At 42.8% G+C, this 24,337-nt stretch overlaps 3 protein-coding genes across 3 annotated transcripts; all 3 read right to left on the bottom strand.

The window, feature by feature from the left end:
- Window positions 1-4,503: 4,503 nt before the first annotated feature.
- On the bottom strand, window positions 4,504-5,457 carry LOC115642264 (olfactory receptor 6M1-like). Its single transcript, XM_030545717.1, has one exon. It carries the CDS (start codon window positions 5,455-5,457, stop codon window positions 4,504-4,506), a length of 954 nt encoding a protein of 317 aa, XP_030401577.1.
- A 6,756-nt stretch (window positions 5,458-12,213) lies between these two features.
- LOC115642262 (olfactory receptor 6M1-like) lies at window positions 12,214-13,182 on the bottom strand. Its single transcript, XM_030545716.1, has one exon. The coding sequence runs from the start codon at window positions 13,180-13,182 to the stop codon at window positions 12,214-12,216; it is 969 nt and encodes a 322-aa protein (XP_030401576.1).
- Window positions 13,183-17,875: 4,693 nt separating this feature from the next.
- Window positions 17,876-18,838, bottom strand: LOC115642261 (olfactory receptor 49-like). The gene has a single exon (XM_030545715.1). It carries the CDS (start codon window positions 18,836-18,838, stop codon window positions 17,876-17,878), a length of 963 nt encoding a protein of 320 aa, XP_030401575.1.
- Between the last annotated feature and the right edge of the window lie 5,499 nt (window positions 18,839-24,337).

The following is a 24,337-nucleotide window of genomic DNA, read 5'->3' as shown; positions in this document are numbered from 1 at the left end:
TACACCGCTCTGCTCCAACAAAGACCCAGGGTCTGAATTACTTGCCCCAAAGCTGCAGGTTTACCTGAAAGCAGCTAACAGAAGTGTTCCTGTCTTTAACACTCAGATGTCCAACTCCCAATGGGGTCTGAATCCAAATAAATCCATGTTACCCTATATAAAGCTTATACAAGGTAAACTCATAAACTGTTCACCCTCTGTAACACTGAGAGAGATGCACAGCTGTTTGCTTCTCCAGGTATTAATACATACTCTGAGTTAACTAATAAGTAAAAAGTGATTTTATTAAATACAGAAAGTAGTATTTAAGTAGCTTCAAGTAGTAACAGAGAGAACAAAGTAAGTCACCAAGCAAAAATAAATTAAATGCACAAATCTATGTCTAATCAAACTGAATGCAGATAAGACTCTCACCAGTTCCAGAATGCTCCCTTTTACAGACTAATCTCCTATTAGCCTGGGTTGAGCAATTACTCAACCCCCTGCAGTTGCTGTCCTTTATTCCAGTTTCTTTCAAGTATCATGGGAGGTGGAGAGGCCTCTTCTTTAGCCAGCTGAAGACAGGGGTTTAAATAGACTCTCTCTTGTGGGTGGAGACCCCCTCCTCAATCCTATGTAATAAAGAAAACTAACCCCCGGCCCAAAAGCCGGGTCGTAATCAGGGTCGTAATCACATCAAGGCCTTAGGCCCCAATCATACTAACATATAGTAAAGTAAAAACATTGATTTTCCATTAACTCTCCTGAGGCTCACTCACTGATTTTACTATACACCATTATTATAACACTATTATGTTATTAAATGTTGCTAACACTACAATCACCACCAAATGCTGCTAAACAATAAAAATGCTACTATAAGGGGTTAAAACTAACATAAACTCCCTTAAATAACCCATCCATCACGCCGGAATAGACTAACAGCTGCTAGGTCATTATAGTTTATTAAGTAGCTCATGCAAGCATAAAAGATAACCCCTAATAACTTGGCCAAAAGAACAAACATGTATTTTTGGACCCAAGTTCCTCAAAATTTGCTTAAAAAAACAGCTGCTCAAACCGCAAAAGAAGAATAACCGGGGTGCCAAGGTCTTGGCAAAAGAAGGAGCTTCCTAAAAGAAAGTACAAAAGAACAGCTTAGCAATTTTTAGCTCTTTTTTGTAATAATTGTTTTGAGAACATGTCATGTATCACCCAAATAAGGTAATAACAGATGTACAAGCTCATGTGATAATTTGCGGTTTTAGGCTTTATAAACACAGGTATCTCTGCTGTAAGGTAGAGCAACTTCCCCTTGCTAGGGGACTTTGTCGTCTCTCCCTGCATATATGCTTGTAATCTCTAATTAATCAATAAAGGAGCCTCAGGCTGTCTGATCAACTCAACTCGTTGGTGGTCCTTTCCACGACAAAGTCCAGCTACAAGATGGAGTTTAGGAGTCACCTGGGCAAGTCACATGTCCATGCATAACTCTCAGTTTTTACAGGTAGCAGCCATTGTTTACATGCTACCTTGAACGTCCGCAAGTAGACTTCTGATGTGGATTGGAGCATTCCAAGATCCATTGTCCTTTAAGTGTTTCTTGATTAGGTACTTAATTTCAACATTCCTTTCTCCAGGAACTGACCAAATGCTCTACTAAGGTTATTTAGAAATCAAGCTAGTAGTCCACCAACATTGATAACATTCAAAACTTTGAATACAAAAATGATACATGCAGATGAATAGGATTAATAGATTCAGTAGATCATAACCTTTACAGAGATATGTTGCATGGTATATGCAGCATCAAACACATTCTAAGCATATTTCCATAAAGCCTTATGGGAGATACAGTCACAACACCAAGCTTTGATGTTTTGCAAGTACTTTGGGTGATCGGATTAGAATTCAAAGCCACCTTGACAAATGAGAAAATTGGTCTGAATTCAACTAGATGAAATTTAGTGAAGACTAGTGCAAAGTACTTCATTTAGGAAGGAAAAATCAAATGCAGAACTCCGAAATGGGGAGTGGCTGGCTAAGGGGTAGAAGTGCTGGAAAGTATCTGGGTATAATAGTGAATCACAATCTGAATATGGGTCAATAATGTGATGCGGTTGCTATAAAGGTATCATCACTCTGGGGTGTAATAATGGGAATGTCATATCTAAGAAATTGGAGGTAATTGTCCCACTCTACTTGCACTGGTAAGGCCTCAGCTCGGTACTGGGTCCAGTTCTTACTCACCACAAGAGAGGTGGATAAAATGGAAAGAGTCCAGAGGAGAGCAACAAAAGTGATAAAAAGTTGAGAACACTTGACTTATGGGGGGGAGACATTTTAAAAAGGGTTTCCTTTGTCTTGAGAAAAGAAGAGTTGGGTGCACCTTATAACAGCCTTCCAATCTGTTATGGGCTGTTAGAAAAAGGACCATGATGAATTCTTCTCTATGTCTACTAAAGGTAGGAAAAGTAGTAATAGGCTAATTTTCAGAAAGGGAGTGTCAAGGTCTTTTTCCCACTTTGAACTTTAGCGTCCAGAAAGTGGGGACCTGCATGTACTCCTCTAAACTTAATTCTTAGCTTAGATCTGATAGCGTTGCCACAAACCAGAGATTTTAGTGTCTGGTGCACTCCTTGTCCCCTCAAAACCTTCCCTGGGGAGACCAAGACCCAAACCCCTTGGGTCTTAAAACATGGGGAAATAAACCATTCCCCTACCTTTCCCCTCCCAGACTTTCCCCTCCCTGGGTTACCCTGAGAGATTACTGTGATTCAAACTCCTTGAATCTTAAAACAGAGAGAAATTCACCTTCCCCCTTCTGCTTTCCCCCCACCAGTCCCTGGTGAGTTCAGACCCAGTCCCCTTGGGTCTTACACAAAGACAAAATCAATCAGGTTCTTAAAAAGAAAAGCTTTTAATTAGAGAAAGAAAAAGTAAAAATTATCTCTGTAAAATCAAGATGGAAAATGTTTACAGGGTCTCAGCTTTACATACACCAGAGGGACTCACTCCCCACTAGTATAAAATACAAGTTACAGCAAACAGAGGTAAAATCCTTCCAGCAAAATACACATTTGCAAATAAAGAAAACAAACATAAATCTAATTCACCTTTTCTAGCTAATACTTACTATTTTGAACATGGAAGACTGTTTCAGAAAGATTGGAGGAACCTCGTTGCATGTCTGGCCTCTCTTAGCCCCAAGAGAGAACAAAGAACAACCCAAAAAGCACAAAACAAAGGTTTCCTTCCACCAAGATTTGAAAGTATCTTGTCCTCCCATTGGTCCTTTGGTCAGGTGTTAGCCAGGTTCACTGAGCTTGTTAGCCCTTTACAGGTAAAAGAGACATTAACCCTTAACTATCTGTTTATGACAGGGAGATACAGGTTAGATATTAGGAAAAACATTCCAATTACCATGGTAGTTAAATTCTAGAATTGGCTTCCAAGAGTGGGTCTGGAATCCCTTTCATTGTAGGTTTTAAAGAACAGTTGGACAAACACCTGTGAGGGATGGTCTAGGTCAGTGGTTCCCAAACTGGGGTTTGTGAACACCTGGGGTTCACAAAATGTTACAGTGGGTTTTTGAGGAAAAAAAATCCCTAATGGCAGACAGAGCTGTCCCTAGGGACCCCGGGCAGCACAGGGCTAGCGGCCCGGAGACCCTGGACTTCCAAGAGCTAAGAAGATCAAAGCCAGCCTATCTATCACACTGAGGAGATTTAAATTTCAAGACTCCTTGTAAAAAATGGAAAGGAAGGTGGGTATTTTCTGTTGTTTTTAAAATTAAATAGGCAGCTAGTGTTGTTTTTAAAATTATTATGAAGAACAAGTTTAAGCTTTGTCGTAACATGTATTGTTTGCCGGGACTGCTCAAGACCTGAATGCTTGTGTAGAAGGAACTCTTTAAGTTGGCTTCTTAAATACCTTCATGCTGTTTCACATCTGAAACGCCACTTCCAGCAGCTCCCATTGGCCCGGAGCAGTGATCCACGGCCAGTGGGAGCCGCGATTGGCCAGACTTGCAGACGGGGCAGGTAAACACAGCAGCCTGGCCCGCCAGGGGCTGTCCCTTCAGAAGCGGCGACCCCTGTTTGAGAAACCCTGGACTAACAGACCTGTTGGAGCATGAGCTTTCGTGGGTGAATACCCACTTCATCAGATGCAACTTCCACTACATGAGTCTGAGGAAGTGGGTATTCACCCACGAAAGCTCATGCTCCAATGCGTCTGTTAGTCTATAAGGTGCCACAGGATTCGTTGTCGCTTTTTATCAATGCAGTGTTTCTTCTCTGGATAATTGCACATTGATCTCAAGTGGGTGACAGTTCAGCACTCTAAAGGAAGGTTTAATTATTCTAATTATTTTTATTAATAGTAGAATTGACTGAACATTTATTCATAACAAATACATGTGAAGGAAAGAGTATTATGCAAAATTGGCCTACAGATTAGTGGATTGATTCATGCCCTTCCATTAGCTTTCTGTTGCTTTTCTTGTATCTATTTGGAAGCATGTCACAGATCAGAGAGCAACTTTGCAGTGCTCAACCTAAATGTGTCTCTCAGAGCGAGTTTCACAGTCTTGTTTCTGAGGCTGTAGATAAAGGGGTTGAGGAAAGGGTACAGGACAGTGTTCAGCAGAGCCACCCCTTTGTTGACATCCAAGGAGGAATTTCCTGAAGGTGTGGCATACAACACAATGCAGCTCCCATAGGCAATTGCCAAAGATGTGAGATGGGACCCACATGTAGCAAAAGTTTTCTGTCTGCCTGTGGCTGTTGGGATTCGGAGAATAGAAAATAAGATGCTCACATATGACAACATTGTTAGGCATAATGAACTCAGCACTAAAGTTGAGATCAAAATAGAATCCACCCTTCTCACCCCACTGGTGTCAGTGCAGGACAGTAGGAAAAGGGGTGTGTTGTCACAGAAGAAATGGTTGACCACATTTGGCCCACAGAAACTCAACTTCGAAATGAGGAGCATCCGTAAACTCATAACTGTGAAACTTCCCACCCATGTACCAAGAACTAACTGGATGCAGAGTCTCTGCTTCATGATGGCGGCGTATTGCAAAGGGCGGCAGATGGCAACATAACGATCAAAGGACATGACCACTAGGAAGGCTAACTGTGCTGCACCTAAGGCGAAATAGAAGAAGGTCTGAGCCATGCAGCCATGGAAAGAAATGGTTCGGCTGATTGAGAGAAAGTTTAGCATCATCTTAGGGCTTGTGACTGAGGTGAAGCATGTTTCCAGGAAGGACAGATTGGCGATGAAAAAGTACATGGGAGAGTGGAGTCGGTGATTCACCCACACTATGAAAATGATGACCACGTTCCCTGTTACTGTGAACAGGTAGGTGAGGAGAAGAACCAAGAAGAGGAAAATCTTCAGTTTCTCACCAAGGCTGGAAAATCCCAGTAGGATGAACTCAGACACAGCCGTTTCATTTCTTTCCTCCATGTCCAACGTCAGCCTTGGCTCTGGAAAGAGTTACAGTGAAAATAAGTTTCAGAGGGTAGCCGCATTAGTCTGTATCAACAAAAAGCTTTCATGGGCTATAACCCACTTCATCAGATGCATCTAATGAAGTGGGTAATAGCCCACGAAAGCTAATGCTCAAATAGTGAAAAGAAGAACATGCTATTTTCATAGATTCAGACATTTTTCATAGATTCAGACATTTTAAAGCCAAATGAGACCCTTTGGATTTTCTAGTCAGGTTTTTTTGCCTAACATATATCATAGCATTTTACCTTGTAATGCCACCATTCATTCTCTCACTTGTCATGAGCTGCCCCTCCCTGATTCAACGCCGCTGTCTCAACTTTGGTACTACTAGCCTTATACTCCTTTAATATTGCTCTCAGGACACTTGCCGTAAATATTCAGTGATCCAGGCTGTTTTCCTTCTTCTATGTCAAGGACATTAAAGGTCTCTTCCAAACTATAGATACTAAACCTCTGATTTCTGGCTTTAAAAAAACATTATATTTTTATTTAACCAAGCTAAACATAAACATAAATATAGCATTTAGTGACCCTTCCACTTCCTACATCTCAAGAGAGACCCTGATCTATCAAAGCATGACCATTCTTCATTCCTGCTCAGGGTCCAGCTCCCACATCCTCTCTGTGGTGCTGCTCCTGCTCCACTCTGGAGAAAACCGATGACCATTCTCAATGAAAAAAAAATCTGAATAAGCCATTTAGGTGGAACCCCCCTCCAGGAGTCTAAACTTCTCTGTCTCTGAGCACTCAGCAGCATACGTTCTTTTTGGTTTTTGTCCCACAACATCCACCATAATAGATTCATAAATTCCAAGGTGAGAAGGGACCACTGTGATCATCTAGTATGATTTCCTGTCTAACTCCAGACACAGAACTTCCACAAAATAATTTCTTTTGAACTAGAGCCTGCCTTTTAGGAAAACATTCAATCTTGATTTTAAACCAACCAGGGATGGAAAAGCAGCAAAGAGTCCTGTGGCACCTTATAGACTAACAGACATTTTGAAGCATGAGCTTTCGTGGGTGAATACCCACTTCGTTGGATGGGTATTCACCCACGAAAGCTCATGCTCCAAAACGTCTGTTAGTCTACAAGGTGCCACAGGACTCTTTGCTGCTTTAACAGATCCAGACTAACACAGCTACCCCTCTGATACAGGGATGGAGAATATGCTACAACATCCTTCCTAAGTTATTTCAATGGGCATGTGTCTTTACTATTAAAAATAGACACTAAATTCAATCTGAAATTGTCTATCTTCAACTCCCAGCCATTAGATCTTGTTATACTTTTGTCTATACTCTTGGAACTTTTTCCTGAGATGTTCTCTGGCCGGTGTTACACAGAAAATCATATTACATTATCACAACAGTCCCTCCTATTCTACAAATAAATGAACTATGGAACACCAAAGCATATGAATAGTCATATTATAGTGTTATATATTTACCTTTTCAGATTAGTGATGGAACGGCTGCTGTCATTTAGAAAAGAAACAAAAACCAGATCTGTTCTCTGAATCTCTCTCTCAGTAGCCGTTGCTCTCTCACCATCTCTCCTCTGTTCATCCGGGGAAAAGTCTTGCTTTCACCCACGCATTAAATAAGGTTTTGAAAGTGCAATGATTTAATTTGAGTGTTGGCAACACCAACAGGAGATTACCAGAGGCAAGAACTCTCATAGGACATCCTGAGATACCTGATCAAATTGAACCCTAAAATTATCATCTTCTTTAAGGCTAAGATTTTCAGAAAATCTACAGTACTTAGGTGCAGCACTCTCATTATCTTTCCATGGGATCCGGGTGCTTAAACATTTAGGAATCTTTAAAAATCCTACCACACAATTTTAAAGCAGACTAGGAAAATGAATTCATCTTTTTGTGATTTCTCAAAATTTGGGGGGTTTTATATTATTTTTAATTAGAATTTGTATTCATGCTCTGAAAAGAAACATCTTCCTCAAACAGTCACAAAATTATTTACTCTTTTTCCCAGACACTTCTAAAGATTATGATCTTAAATTGACAGATTGGCAAATTAATGTGTGAATAAAACCTATTTCAGTAAGGTGACCTTTTAAAAAATTGAACATTGTTTCAGGTTGAAATAATTTTTTTAAAGAATTTGCAGTGAATGAAAAAGTTAAACAGAAACAGTAAATTTGTGTTGGGTCAAATGAAAACATTGACATGTAATTGTTTCACTTTGGTCCATTTTTAAAGGTTTTCCAAACAAAAGCAAAGGAAATTTTCAGACAAAAAAGTTGTTTTGCACTAAAAAATCCCAAAGCAATAAAATGTTCTGATTTTTTGTAAAAAATGGTTGACACAACTCAGTGAAACCAACAAAAACTTGCAAAACCTTTCAGCATTTTCGACCAAAAAGAGTTTCTACAGAAAAATTTCACCTATTTCTACTTATGAACATTTGTGTGTGTTCCATTAGGTTTTGGTATGAAGCCCTTGATTTTGAGACGTGCCACAATAACATTCCACTTAACAGATGAAATGGGAAAGTTAGACTTTTTTTCTAATACAAGACTGTAAGCAGTATCATTTTAGAGGCCGCGATTAAGGAAGAATAGAGACTAGACTTCCATCCAAAGACAGGCAACACCAGTCAACACTAGTGATTTTATTGTAGCAATAATTATTTGATGTGGTATAGGAGCTTTGGTATGAGACGGGCTTACCTGAACATTCATCACTTACATAGAGCAATAATCTAAGAAAATGATGGAGTTCTACAATTTTGTTCTGTGTAATGAAATCCCAGGTACAGCTATTAGGCCCTGTCCACATTGTGGCTTAGATTTTTCCAAGCTACTTAAGATATTTGGGCACCTATTCCCCAGTCTCCCAGACGATTGAGAAGAGCAATCCTAGTACCTATCTTTAAAAAGGAAAGAAAGAGGAGCCAGGGAATTGAAGACAAGAAAGCCTAACTTCAATGCCTGGAAACACAGTGGAACAAACTGTTGAACAATCAATGTGTAATCACCTTGAGAAAAAATTGGAATATATGGAATAGCCACCATGGATTTATCAAGAACAAATGTTGCCAAACCAACCTAATGTCCTCTTCTATGCTTACGGGCCCTGCGGATATGGGAGTAGTAGTAGACAGGATATATCTAGATTACAGTAAGGCTGTTGGCGTTGCCCCATATGGCATTCTCATAAGCAAGCTAAAAGAGATGCAGTCCAGGTGAAATTATTACAAGTTGGGTGCACAACTGGTGAAAGTCGATAAATCAAAGAAGAGTTACCAATGGTTCTCTGTCAAACCAGGAGGGTCTATCTCATGTCCTGAAGGGGTCAATTTTGGGTCTGGGACTATACGATATTTTCATTAATAACTTTGATAATGGAGAGCTTATAAAATTGGCAGATGACACCAAGCTGAGAGGATATGCAAACACTTCAGAGGATGGAATTAGTAATCAGAACAGCCTTGACAAATGAGAGAATTGGTCTGAAACTGACAAGATGAAACTCAAGAAATACAATTACAAGGTACTACACTTAGGAAGGACAAATCAAATGCACAACCACAAAATGGGGACTATCAGGCTAGGTGAAAATACTGCTGAAAGGAATCTGGGGGCTAGAGTGGATCACAATCTGAAGGAGAGCCAACAGTGTGAGGCTGTTGCTAAAAAGCTTAATATCATTCAGCAGGGGGTGGGGAGGAACAACAGGAGTGTTGCACACAAGACACAGGAGGTAATTGTCCCGCTCTCTTTCGCACTGGTGAGGCCTCAGCTGGAGTATTGCGTCCAGTTTTGGGTGCCACACTTTAGAAAAGATGGGCACAAATTGGATAGAGGCCAGAGGAAAGCAACAAAAATAAACAAATAAGTTTAGAAAACCTGACCTATAAGAAAAGGTTAAAATTGGGACATGTTTAGTCTCAAGAACAGACGACCAAGGGGCACCTGTTAACGTCTGCACATGTGTTAAGGGCTGGTATAAAGAGAATAAAGACCCATTCTCCAGTACATGGAAGGTAGGACAAGAAGTAATGGGTTCCATCTGCAGCAAGGGAGATTGAGAACGATTTCCCTAGTTTCAAATCTAACTGCAAGGACAGTTAAGAACTAGAATAGTTTCCAAGGTAGGATGTGGAAACCCTCCCCTCACTGGAGATTTTAAGAACTGGTTGGACAAACACCTGTGAGGGCTGGGCTCTGTTTATTTCGGCCTGCCTCGGTGCAGGGCGCTGAATTAAATGAGCTCTCTAGGCCCCTTGCAGCTGTTGCTTGACTCTTTTAAAGATTAATCCTATTTGGCGGTTGATCAGAAGGTCATAAGGCTCTTGTCTCAAGAATCAGGCTATAGAGAATTAAACCCAGTGAGTTCAATATCTTATTGGGAGCCTTGGGGTGTATGGTAAAGATGATAGATCTTTATTAGAATAATGAACAAAGCCAGAAAAACTCTGAGCCACAGAAAAGATAGGAGTAGCACAGTATTGGGGTATCATTCTTGACATGAGCTCTTAAACCTGCCTACTTACAGCCTTTGTTGAGGACCTGGTGATGAGAGACGGAAGACCAGCCCTGGTCTGCCCAATGAGTCCAATGTCCCAAGTTCCTCAATGCCGAAGACGGATGGCAGATAACAACAGAGCTAAAGGGTCAAAAGGTAGCTAAGCCCAGAAAATGAACTCTCGGCATGGTGGTCTGCCCTATTATAAGGCCTGTGCACCACTGTGAATATTTATGCTAATGCTCAGCTAACTTCCTCCGCCACATACGGAGATGTACTTATTCTACAGGTTAACACAGCAATACATATTAAAGCCATTGCAGCTCACTATGATACCTGTCACTTCTTGTTTAAGCCCATTTATGGTTATTACTTGCATGTTCTTGCCATGTTCCTGCCGTTTCTGTGTACCGTTAAGTTCCAGCTCCTGCCATTGAACAAGCTAGCCCAAATCCCCCAGATCTGAGGGTAACTTTCAGACCACTTATCTATGCCAAAGGTTACAGGCCTATTATATTTCACTATACTTATGCTAACCTACTTAATCTAATGTCTTACAGCATACAAGCCTGTAGGCTCCGTGCATTACAGCTGAAGGTAATAAAGGCTAAACAGCCCTACCTTTCTAGGATACTAGGAAAGTTAGGGCAAAGTGCTGGGCTGCACTGTGCTGCAAGAAATGGTGGGCGGATTTCCTCTCAGAGTCAGCACTGATCCCACGAACATCACTATGGGACAATGTGCATCAGGCAGCCGTGTGCTTGACTCAATATAGGCTGCTGTTGTCTTTGAGTCAAGGTTGAGGCCATTGCCCCGGTGCAGTGCTAGGAAGTGGTGGGCTGCCTGCAGCGGCCTTTTCGCCACACCAGAGAAAATGTTTTCAGGAAGATTAATTGGTTAAATTGTTTTCTGATACACAGTGGGAGTGGGAGGTTGAGGGAATATTTAATTTTAAATAGTAAAAGCAAAATCTGTGCCTCACTTGATGTTATTTTGGCACATTCTTTCTTGAGGTTAATTATTTGTGTTCCATCTTTCACAGTGATTTTTTTTCAACACTTATAATGAGAGGTGAAATGGAAAAGCACTGTAAAAATTAGTGTGTCTGATCTTCGTTGAGCTTGTACTATGGCAATGAAAGGGAGGAGGAAGGAGAGAGAGATTCTAGTCGGAAATCTTGAATTCAGTTTTATGATTTCAAAGCGCACTTTCCTTCTAGGGTGACTAGATGTCCCGATTTTATAGGGACAGTCCCAATTTTGGGGTCTTTTTCTTATAAAGGCTCCTATTACCCTCCTCCCCCTGTCCTGATTTTTCATACCTGCTGTCTGGTCACCCTATTTCCTCCTGCATCAGAATGAAACCAAGTCCTTGTGACAGTTTGTGTGAAACAGTTCCTCTCTTCCAGGGAGGTATTACTGGTCACGCTGGAGAGCTCATCTCTGTCCCTACGGCCCCATGGCTTGGATCATGGCTGGTACATGGGAGATGCAGGTTCCAATCACTATATGGTCTGATTTGAAGCTGGGAGTTGAACTGGTGTCTTCCATATCCCATACACATAGCCTAACCACCAGGCTCAATAATTGGAGAACCTCTCTCTACCAATTCATTCTGTATTTTAGAAATCTCCATAATGCAACTAACAGTCCACATGTACTGATAAAAATCACAAAAGTCTGAAATCGGACCTCAGCTGTATTTGGGTACTGAGTATTTGCCTGTACAGACTGGGCTATTGGTCCACTGAAAGGGTAAGACCTTTACTCAGGAGCCAGACTCCGAATCCAAGCATGTCCACAGACCTTTTGTCAGACGTTGGGCAATTCATTTATTATATCCTTTGCCTCAGTTCTCTATTTGCTGAAAAACAGGACAACGCTTTCCTATTCCACTAGGGTGCTGTGATTGCTCACAAACTACAGACAGAAAGAATAAAAGTGTGCCTAGCTTATATCTTTTGTGCAGCCCAAAGGAAGCTTGCCTTGCTACGATCTGTGAAGTGTTTGATCAGTGGATAATTATCAAGCATGTGATAAAACAGCATTTTCAAGAGAGACTGAATAAATCTAATTATTTCCTTGAAGAGTAGAATTGACTAAACTTTAATTTTTAAAAAATGCAGATTGGGAAAAGACTATTAGAGATAATTTTCTAATCATAACAGATTCACCATAATGAAAGAGTCAGTTTGTTTGTTTTGCTTATCTTATATCTATCCAGAAGCATGGCACAGATTGGGGAATAACATTACAGTACTACGACCAAACGTTTCTCTCAGGGCGAGTTTCACAGTCTTGTTTCTGAGGCTGTAGATGAAGGGGTTGAGGAAAGGGTACACTATGGTGTTCAGCAGAACCACCCCTTTGTTGAAGTCCAAGGAGGAATTTCCCAAAGGCCTGGCATATAAAACAATGCAGCTTCCATAAGCAATTGTCAAAGCTGTGAGATGGGACCCACAGGTAGCAAAAGTTTTCTGTCTGCCTGTGGCTGTTGGCATTTGGAGAATAGAGAAAAAGATGCTCATGTAAGACAACATTGTTAAACATAATGAAGTCAGTACTAAAGCTGAGATCAAAATGGAGTCCACCCTCTTAACCCCACTGGTGTCAGTGCAGGAGAGTTGGAAGAGGGGAGAATTGTCACAGAAGAAATGGTCGATCACATTCGGCCCACAGACTCTCAGCTTTGAAATCAGGAGCATCTGTAAACTCATAACTGTGAAACTTCCCACCCACGAACCAAGGACCAGCTGGATGCAGAGTCTCTGCTTCATGATGGTGGCGTATTGCAAAGGGTGGCAGATGGCAACATAACGATCAAAGGACATGACCACTAGGAGAGCTAACTCTGTTGCACCTAAGGCAAAATAGAAGAAGGACTGGGCCATGCAGCCACGGAATGAAATGGTTCTGCTGACTGACACAAAGTTCAGCATCAGCTTAGGGCTTGTGACTGAGGTGAACCAGATTTCCAAGAAGGACAAATTGACGATGAAAAAGTACATGGGAGAGTGGAGTCGGTGGTCCACCCACACTATGAAAATGATGACCACATTGCTCGTCACTGTGATCAGGTAGATAAGGAGAAGAATCAGGAAGAGGAAAATCTTCAGTTTCTCACCAAGACTGGAAAATCCCAGAAGGATGAACTCAGACACAGCCGTTTCATTCCTTTCTTCCATGGCCGACATCAGCCTGGGCTGTAGAAAGAGTAACAGTGAAAATAAGGTAATGGCATTTTCACAGATTCATACATGTTAAGCCAGATGAACCCTTTCGATCTTCTAGCTCCACTTTATACAAAACATATGACACGGGATTTTACCTAGTAACTCTGTTACTCAGGGCCGGTGCAAGGATGTTTCGCGCCCTAGGCGAAACTTCCACCTTGCGCCCTCCGCCCCTGCCCTAAGGTGCCCCCCCGCGGCAGCTCCCCCCCTCCGCTCTGAGGCGCCCTCCCTGTGGCAGCTGCCCACCTCCATCCTGAGGCGTCCCTCCTTGCGGCAGCTCCTCACTCTCTGCCCTGAGGCACACCCCCTGCCCCAGCTCACCCGTGCTCCGCACACGAGCACAAGGACCCCGAGCACGCTGTCACTTCACTTCTCCCGCCTCCCAGGCTTGTGCTGCCTAAGCTGATTGGTGCCGCAAGCCTGGCAGGCGGGAGAAGTGAAGCAGTTCCCCTGCGTGCTGCTCCCCCCCCTTACTTGCTGCAGGCAGGCCTCCCCACACTCCCCTGCCCCAGCTCCCTCCGCCTAAATGCCAGCAGCAACTGAGGTGGCCGAAGATCCGGCCGCCGCGGTCGCTGCCGAAGAAAATGGCCAATGGGAGCTGCGGAAAGTGGCGGAGACAGAGGCACTTACTGACTGCCACTTCCAGCAGCTCCCATTGGCCCGGAGCAGCGATCTGCGGCCAGTGGGAGCCACGACTGGCCGGACCTGAGGACTGGGCAGGTAAACACACCAGCCCGGCCAGCCAGGGGCTTTCCCTACACAAGTGGCAACTCCTGTTTGAGAAGCCCTGCTCTATAACATCTCAAACAATGCAATTTCAAGTTAATATAGTCCCATCTCCGCACTTATGCTTGTTCTGGAGTCATATTTTTCAATGTTTCATAGTTGAACACTTAAAATAAAAAATGTTCACAACACCATTATATTTATTATAAACCCCATTATATTGACTATAGAGAGTAAAATATTTATCAATGATAACAATGATAAGCCTATTCAATATAACTGCTGCATTTGAGCTCAGAAACTTAAGCTTTTAATTACCCCTTATTTACTTGGGAAATTTTATTTTTTTTTGCATCAGAATTATAATAAAAACTCAGTGCCTAACATTTACCCTCAATTGCCATTTATGTCACTACCCCAGAGCACACAACTCATCAGTTGCCAAAGAAAGATCTAATCTGCCCTCAGCATCCCACAAAACATACAATCGTATCTAGTAATTTTGCCATTTAGCCCACTTGTGGTTGAAGTAGAGGATATCTTCTAGGAAGACATCCAAACTCAATTTAAAGACTTTGTGTGATGGAATATCCACCACATCTCTAGGTAAATTGCCCCAATACTTAATAGCTCTCACCCTTAAAAATGTGCACCTTACTTCTTGTTTGAATAAGTCTAAGTTCAGCTTCCAACCATGGGATATTTTTTTCTGCTAAATGAAGGAATCTTCTACTATCTTTTCCCCATGTAGGCACTTGTACACCACAAAGTCATCTCTGATGCTTTTCTTCAATAATCTAAAAATCGACTGAATTTCACTACTATATTCTGTTGCTCCACCATTCTGCATTCCTTGCTCAAATCTTTACCACCCCTTTTGTAGAGCAGTGACATGAATGCAGTACCTAAAGGTCCACTTCTATATGCCTTCTAGTGATAAATTCAAGGAACTCAATCTATTCAGTTTAGCAAAGAGAAGTTTAACATCCTGGTGACTTGGTTGGAGTCCAAAGTACTGACATGAGGAGCAAATGGACTCGTCTATGCAGCAGAGAAGCACATAACATGAGCCATTGGATGGAAGTTGAAATACGACAAATTCAAACTGGAAATAAGGTATAAATTTTAACAGTGAGGATAATTAACCATGTAAAAATTTGCCAAAGGTTGTGGTGGATTCTTCATAACTGACATTTTCTAAATCAAGATTGATTTTTTTTTCCTACAAAAGATCTGCTCTAGGAGTTTTTCCTGTGAAGTTCTTGGCCTGTGTTACACAGGATTTCAGACAAGATGATCAAACTGGTCCCTACTAATCTATGAATTTCTAAACTGTGGAACATCAGAAAATAAGAATAAGTGCACCTCAGTTACAGACCTTTACCTTTTCAGACTGGCTGAGGAATGGATGCTGCCATTTAGAAATGAAGAAACACCTCTCTCTCTTTCACTGAATTGTTCTCTCTCTCTGTTGCTCTTCTCAGCATGTTGCCTCTGTCCATCTGGGAAATAAACTTTGCCTTCAGCCACTCTATAAATAAGGGGTTTCAAAGTGCTACAATGTCATCTGAGCTCCAGCATTACCAGTGGGAAATTACCAGATGCAAGAAATCTCAAAGGACATCATGAGATATGTGCCCAAATTGAATACAAAAATGGTCATCTTTTTATGGCTCAAATTTTCAAAAAAGCTTAAGGAAGTTAGGTGCAGAGTGCCCATGGGATTCAGGTGCTTAACTCCCTCAGGAATCTTTGAAAATCCTACTATAAAATTTTAAAGTAGAACTGGGTGATTAATTCAGGTTTTTTGAATTTCCCAAATTTAGATTTTTTTTATGATTTTTTCCATCAACATTTGGAATGTTGCTATTAAAACAAACTGAAACATATTTCTCTTAAATATTCACAATTTTTTTACCCAGTTTGAAAGCACTTCTATTGGTTATATTCTTAAACAAACAGATTATAGGTGGAATAGAAAATTAGTGTGTGCTTGTGAGTGTAGCTGAGTGAAAAATGACTTTCAGTTAGCTTGCAATTGAAAAAAAATGGTTTGAGATTGAACCAAAAATTAATATTTTTTTGCGAATGCCAAAGTAAAAAAAAAATTTCTTTTGTGTCAAATGACACAACCAAAATGCACTGTTTCCATTTTGACTCTTTAAAAATATTTCTATTTTTTAAAAATAAAAGTGAGAACATTTTAAGGCAACATTGTTTTGCTCAAAAAACCTGAAACATTTCATGCGGAAAATGCTGCAATGAAATATTTTGATTTTTTTTTAATGTGGTTGACCCAATTCAGTGAAACCAACATGAAATTTCCAAAACCTTTCAGTGTTGCTAAATCAGTGTTTTAGATTGAAAGAATTGAGGATCTGTATGTGCGTTATACCGTGGTTTTGTGTGAATTTCTTGATATTGAGATGGGTCGGAATGACATTCTCTTTACCACATCAAATGGAAAGCTTGTCCTATTGTTCCAATAGAAGATTGCGAATAGTATTATCTTGGAGGCCGCTACTAAAGAAGAAGAGAGAACAGACTTCTATCCAAAGATAAGCAACACCAAGTCAAGACAACTGGTATTATTGCAGTAGTAATTAAGGTTTATATCATAGGTTCTCAAACTGGGGGTCGAGATCCCTCAGGGGGTCAAAATTTATTACACGGGGGGTCACAAGCTGTCAGCCTCCATCCCAAACCCTGCTTTGCATCCAGCATTTATAAAGGTGCTAAATATATTTAAAAGTGTTTTTAATGTATAAGGGGGTGGGCAGGTCGCACTCAGAGGCCAGCATGGATTGTCAAGAACAAATTGCGCCAAACCAACCTAATTGCCTTCTTTGAGAGGGTTACTGGCTTAACGAATGTGGGGAGGCTCTAGAGGTGATGTATCTAGATTGTAATGCCCTTGACACAATCCCAAATAGCACTCTCATATGCAAGCTAGGGAAATGTGGTCTAGATGAAATTACTATCAGATGGGTACAAAATTCGTTTAAAGACCGTACGCAGAGAATAGATATGAATGGTTCATATCTAGTGGGGGTCCCACAGGCATCAGTCCTTGGTCCAGTACTACTCAATATTTTAATTAATGACTTGGATAATTAACAGAGTACTTATACAATTTATGGATGACACCAAGCTGTGAGGGGTTGCAAATACTTTGGAGGACAGTATTAGAATTCAAAATAACCTTGACAAATTAGGGGATTGGTCTGAAATCAACAAGATGAAATTAAAGAAAGACAATTACAAGTCAGTACACTTAGGAAGGGGAAAAAAACAATTGCACAACTACAAAATGGACAACATAGCAGTAAGTGTTAGAATTGTTGAGAAGGATCTGGGCCTTAATTAAAAACTTTCCAACTAGAAGTAAGATGGAGAGATAAGAAACTAGGCTGAGATTTTCAAAGAAGCCTGAGGAAGGCACCACACTTCCAATGAATCCAAAATAAAAAAACTCGTTTGAAAATTCCAGACCAAATTAACTACTTCATATGTAAATGTGGGCAAGGCACTTAGTCTAGGCTGTGTCTTGCTTTCCCATCTATAGAAGCTGGGGGGTGAGATTGTGAAGGTAAAACCCATCAATGATTATGAGGCACTTAGTGGTTATAAACAAAGTGTAACTTGCTTCTCTCAATGTTGTGTCTGTTCTGTGGAGCAATACACATGGACATCCAGTGTTTCCTAGTCCAGCACTTTTCAAAAGAATGAAATAAAGAATTTGAATTAATTCCCCCAGACAATAGACTTGACGAAACTTTATTTAAAAAAAAAAATGAAATAAATAAATAAATAAATCAGATGCAGAAGAGGCTATTGCACAGAATTTGGCTACATGTTGCAACACTGAACTATGCTTTTTTAATTATTATTATTATTATTATTACACATCTTGCCTCCATCAAGAAGCATAACACAACTTGAGGAACAACTTTGTCCTGTCATGACTGAAAGCAATGCTCAGGGCAAGTTTAACACTCTTGTTTCTGAGGCTGTAGATGAAGGGGTTGAGGAATGGGTACACTACGGTGTTCAGCAGAGCCACCCCTTTGTTGATTTCCAGAGATAAGTATCCTGAGGGACTGCCATACAAAGCAAAGCAGCTTCCATAGGCCATCGTTACAACAGTAAGATGGGAAGCGCAGGTGGCAAAGGCTTTCTGCCTCCCCGTGGCAGATGGGATTCTCAGTATAGAGTAGAAGATGCAAGCGTACGACATCATGGTTAAACATAATGAAGTTAACACTATGGCTGACAGCAAAATGGAATCCACCCTCTTAATTACTTGGGTATCAGTGCAGGAGAGTTGGAAAAGCGGAATGCTGTCACAAAAGAAATGGTTGATCACATTCGGTCCACAGAATCTCAGCTTGCACACCAGGACCATCCGTAAACCTATAACCAGGAAACCTCCCACCCAAGAAACAAAAACTAGTTGAATGCAGAGTCTCTGTTTCATGATGGCAGCATATCGCAATGGGTGGCAGATAGCAACATAGCGGTCAAAGGACATGACCACGAGAAGGATGAACTCCGCAGCTCCCAGGGCAAAATAGAAGTAGGACTGGGCCATGCAGGCAAGGAATGAGATGGTTTTGTTGTCTGAGAGAAAGTTCAACATCTTTGGGCTTGTGACCGAGGTGAACCAGATCTCCAAGAAGGACAGATTGCTGATGAAAAAGTACATGGGGGTGTGGAGTCGGTGATCCACCCACACTATCAGAATGATTAATGAGTTCCCGGTTAGTGTGACCAAGTAGGTCAGTAAAAGAACAAAGAAAAGAAACATCTGGAATTTGTCACAAACTCCAGAAAATCCCAAGAGCATGAATTCAGCCACTGTGGTTTCATTTGCTTCCTCCATTTCCAATTTCAGTTTTCCCTGTAGAAAGAGCAACAATACAAAACAAGAGCATGAACCTTTATCTATCACATTTATGGATTCAACCACAATGTTTTGGAGCAGGGATCAGCAACCTTTGGCATGCAGCTCAGCAGAGTAAGCACGCTGGTGGGCTGGGCCAGTTTGTTTACCTGTCGTGTCTGCAGGTTCAGCCGATCGGAGCTCTCACAGGTCACAGTTCACTGCTTCAGGTCAATGAGGGATGAGGGAAGCGGCGGACAGCACATCCCTCGGCCCGCGCCACTTCCTGCAGCCCCCATTGGCCTGGAGTGGGGAACTGTGGCCAGTGGGAGCCACGATCGGCTGAACTTGCCGATGTGGCAGATAAACAAACCAGCCTGATCCTGGCGGGCCACATGCCAAAGGTTGCTGATCCCTGTTCTGGAGGGTTGTGAGACAGAAAAGCTGTACACTCAACATCACACACTAAGGAAGGAGACAGAGAATTAGTGAGCTTGACAGAGAACATGGGTTCCCAGGGTAACTAGGTTGATATGTCTATTGTATTTTATATAACAAATTAAACTTGAGGAAAGAGCTGGTTTCCAAATAATTGTCTTTACTTGATATTCACAAACAAGCAACACCTGGATATACACATACAGTCCCTCTCAGTGCTTTCTGGTGCCTTAGATCACAGTGAGCACAACCAGAGAGAGCTCACCGACTTTTTAAAGAGATCTTACTCCGTTTCTACAAAGTACTCACAAACTACATGGGGCCTTTAAAAAGCAACAAAGAGTTCTGTGGCACCGTATAGACTAACAGATGCATTGGAGCATAAACTTTCATGGACGAATACCCACTTCATCAGACACATGTCGGTATTCACCCATGAAAGCTCATGCTCCAATACATCTGTTAGTCTATGAGGTGCCACAGGGCTCTTTGTTGCTTTTTATAGATCCAGACTAACATGGCTCCCCCTCTGATACATGGGACCATTATCACTCTCGTATTGGAGAACCTCGCGAATATTGGTGGATTCTCTCAGCACCCGTGTGAGGTATTATCTGACTTTTACAGATGGGATCAGCTTAGACGAAGTGACTGTCCCAAGATCACACAGGGAGTTTGTGTCTGAGGGAGGCGCTGAATTCCACATCTCCCAAATCATAAGATACACTCTTATCTATTGAGCAACCTTTCCTATCCCTGGACTAAGACTCCCCCCGTCTCTGCCATTCCCATATTGCTAAACAGGAAGGGTTCCTGGCTACATCCCAGCTAGAGGGGAGAAGGATTCCAGGATGGAGAAGGGAGAACTAGCATTAAAAAAAATTAAGATCCCTATTATGGAAGAGCTAATGTGCTGCATTTTCATGCTCAGCTAAGGGATCTTGTTGCCTAACTCCTACGAATTTTAAAGGACATCTGTATCATCTAGGTGGCTTTGCATTTTTCAGCCATTGCATGCAACAGCAAGGCAAAAGGAAATTAAGATCGGCAAGATTCCCTGTAGGTGGAATGACACATATTGGTCTTCCAAAGTCATTTAAATGTGAAGAGAGTAAGAAGAACTTGAGGATGAGTTCACAGAGCTCATAGGAAAAAGACCCTTTCTCACGTAGTGTGACAGTTTCCAATGCTGCCTAGAGGATGGGATGGGAATGAGGCATCCAAATACATAAATTAAAGATAAATTAGCCACCAAATCAGAACACTGAGCAATCATACCATGAATCTATCATGGTTTAATCAATTCCTCCACACTGAATTAGGCACATAAGATTGTTGTAACATAGGTTTAATTACCTTCTTTCAGATAAGAAACGGTAATATTTCCTACTAGATTTTTCTTCCTAATAGAATGTTTTTCCAGCATAGAAAATGTAATCAAAATATAAATCAAAAGAAAATGAAATGTCATGGTTTGCTACATTAAGTCTAATGATTTACACCTGAAAGATTTACCTCTCTCATTCAGCTGAATCTTCAATGCCGTGATCTTACAACAAAAGAAAACAAACAACACACATGTCTCCTTCTCTGTTCTGTTTAGGGAGAAACATGTCTTGTCTTCACTCATTTCATAAACAATGTCGGAGAAGTGCTATCATTTCACTGGCACCACCTAAGGGAAATAAGAATGTCTAAGAAATCTCAGAGGGTTTCATATGTGCAAATTGGTGCAAACTGAACATACAGAAGTTTGTCACCTTTAAAGAAATGGGCAGCTTCTAATTTGTCACATGGCTTGGAAAACGGGATTAATTCTTATTAACACTTTACCCTGCCAGATCAATGAATGGGAATTCAGCCCTGAGGGGTGTGCGTAGGGGTGTCTGTGAGAGAGTGTATATGGTTCCTCTGAACACTTACCTGGTGTTTAGAGGTGCCATATACAATGAAATAGAGCAGGGTAGGGAAAGCCCCTGGTGGGCTGGGCTGGTGTGTTTATCTGCCCTGTCCACAGGTCCGGCTGATCGCGGCTCCCACTGGTTGTGGATCGCTGCTCCGGGCCAATGGGAGCTGCTGGAAACGGCGCAGGCCGAGTGACTTACTGGCCACCGCTTCCAGTAGCTCCCATTGGCCTGGAGCAGTGACCCGCGGCCAGTGGGACCCACAATCGGCCGGACCTGCAGACTGGGCTTTCCCTGCACAAGCGGTGACCCCTGTTTGAGAAACCCTGCCATAGGTTTAAGAACACTTGACGTGAGTGGGTGACCTAGGAATAACCCTATGCCAGTAGATCACAAGATTACTATAAACAATTTGCCAAGAGTGATGTTACGGAGAACTAGGCCATGTCCACTCTACAAAATTAAGACTTCCTAATTTACATTGACATACAGCTGCCACAGCGATTACAACGCTTATGCATGTCTACACTTTGCTTCTTGTGTCAGCGGTGCACGTCATCATCAGGAGTGCTTGTATTCATTGTTGTGTCACTGTGGGGCATTGTGGGATGGCTCCTGAAAGCCAATAACAGTTGCCGTAAGCAATGCAGTGTCGACACTGACAAGAGTGACCATTTCCCTATGCTGAATATGGAACACCTGGTAAAATTACTTGTCTTCAAGTGAGTTCAATGGCAATCAGTCAGAACTATGCAGTACAAATATTCACATTAACATCAAGTTGCCTGAGACCCTGTTAAAAAGAAATACTGCATAATTGACTTCTTTGTACTTACCTTCTTATCTTTAAGGCTTTAAGGTTCACATGTGGAGGGATGACACACACACCCCTACCCAACACACACACACACACACACACACAGGGAGAGGTGATGTGCACACACTTCTGTACACCTCTCTCACATGGAGTGGGGGTGGTGACCGGCCTACCCAACCCTCCCTGCCCAGTACTCTCCACCCTGCATGCCAGGCTGGGCCCCCGGGACAGAACCGCCTCTCCCGGTACCTGGCACCATGTCTTCCTGAGGCATCACACAGGGGAGGGGGCATACAGGGTCACATTACCCCCCCGCCCCCCGATTTCTTCCAGGGTTCATACCAGAATGTGGCCAGCAGCAGCCTTCTGTCACTGTGCAGGAGGGAAGGGACAGGAGCTGCTTCCAGCCACAGGGGAGGAGCGGGAGGGGAAGAGATGACCTGGCCCGTATCATTGCAGATTTCATCTCTTTCTCCCCATCCCACATGTGTGGCTGGAAGCAGCTTGTCCCTTCCTGCCCACACAGAGTTGAAAGGCAGCTAACACTTCCAGTAGTGTTGCCAGATATCTGGTTTTAACCAGAACACCTGGTCAAAAGGAGGCCCTGGCAGCTCCCTTTGGCACCAGTGACCAGGCTGTTAAAAGTCTGGTCGGCAGCACAGGAGGGTCCCAGGGCTAAGGCACACCGTGGTAAGCATTGCCGGGACCCTGCACCCCCTCCTACACCCCTCCCTCACCCCAAGCCCCTATCCCAACCTGGAGTCCCCTTCCACATCCAAAATTCCTCCCAAAGTCCACACCCTGCATTCCCCAACACCCTGCCATAGCGCTTAGTCCCCTCCTGCACCCCAAGCCCCTCATCCCCAATGTGACATGTTCGGGTTCAGTCTCGGCCTTCAGAACTCTGTCTCGTTGAGCCAGACATGCTGCAACACAGACCCAGGGTCTGACTCACACCCCAAAGCTGCAGACTTAACTGAAAATGACTTAGCAAGTGCCTCTGTCTCTAGCACCCAGATACCCAGCTCCCAGTGGGATCCAAACCCCAAATGAATCCATTTTTATCTGTATAAAGCTTATACAGGGTAAATTCATAAGTTGTCTGCCCTCTATCGTCCGCTCTGCCTGCGTACCTGGCCCTGCACATGGAACTGGGAGCATTTCTGAGACTGCCACCATAGAGGTCCTGGATTTCAGTCTCTTCCCTAGCAGCCTAAATTTGGCTTCCAGGACATCTCTCCTACTCTTTCCTATGTCATTGGTACCTACATGTACCACGACCACCGGCTCCTCCCTAGCACTACATGTAAGTCTGTCCAGATGCCTCGAGAGATCCGCAACCTTCGCACCAGGCAGGCAAGTCACCATACGGTTCTCCTGATCATCACAAACCCAGCTATCTATGTTTCTAAAGACCGAATCTCCCATTACTAACACCTGCCTTTTCCTAGCAACTGGAGTTCCCTCCCCCGGAGAGGTAACCTCAGTGCGAGAGGCAACCCCAGCACCATCTGGAAGGAGGGTCCCAACTATGGGAAGGTTTCCGTCTGCTCCCGTTGACTGTTCTGTTTCCCTGGGCCTTTATCCCTCCTCAACAGCGCAGGGACTGTCTGACCGGAGGTGGGACAATTCTACAGTGTCCTGGAAAGCCTCATCAACATACCTCTCTGCCTCACTTAGCTCCTCCAGTTCTGCCACCCTGGCCTCCAAAGCCCGTACGCGGTTTGAGGGCCAGGAGCTCCTTGCATCGACTGCACACATACGCCACCCAACCACAGGGAAGGGAATCATACATGCTGCACTCAGCACAATAAACTGGATAGCCTCCACTCTGCTGCTGGGCTTCTGCCTGCATGGTCTCCTGCAGCTACCTAGGTTAATGAAGGGTTTTGTTTAAATCAAGAAGTTTTGAATATAGATTAGCTTACAGGTTTTAAAGAACAGCAAGTGAACCTTCCCCCTTCCCACTCCCCTTCCAAATTGCCTTGCAAAACTCCCTGCTAGCAGCCCCTGGTCACAAAGCTTCCTGGTCACTTGCTCACTGCTTTATAAAGCCCTGGCCTTGTTGATAGCCCCACTCACTGAGTAAGGCTCAGCCAATCTTTGCCAGAGGAGTATCCCTCATTCTCCCTGGCCCTCTCATTGTTCCTGGAGGTTAAGCTGTCTGGCCAGGAGACATCAGTGGGTCACCCCATCAGTGGCTACCCTTTTTTCAGCACTCTTTAGCCCTCTGACCCTGGCTCTGTGGCCGGGGTCTGCCCATCTCTGGCAGCAATCATCTGCTATCCTTCTATCTGACCTTTTTTGCCGCCTAGGTGCTGCCCAGCCCTCTCAACAGGA

The sequence above is a fragment of the Gopherus evgoodei genome, unplaced genomic scaffold (genome assembly GCF_007399415.2).
Source record: "Gopherus evgoodei ecotype Sinaloan lineage unplaced genomic scaffold, rGopEvg1_v1.p scaffold_39_arrow_ctg1, whole genome shotgun sequence".
NCBI classification, from domain to species: Eukaryota; Metazoa; Chordata; order Testudines; family Testudinidae; genus Gopherus; species Gopherus evgoodei.
Note: the sequence above shows the minus strand (reverse complement) of the source record. Positions and strands in the feature narration are given on the sequence as shown.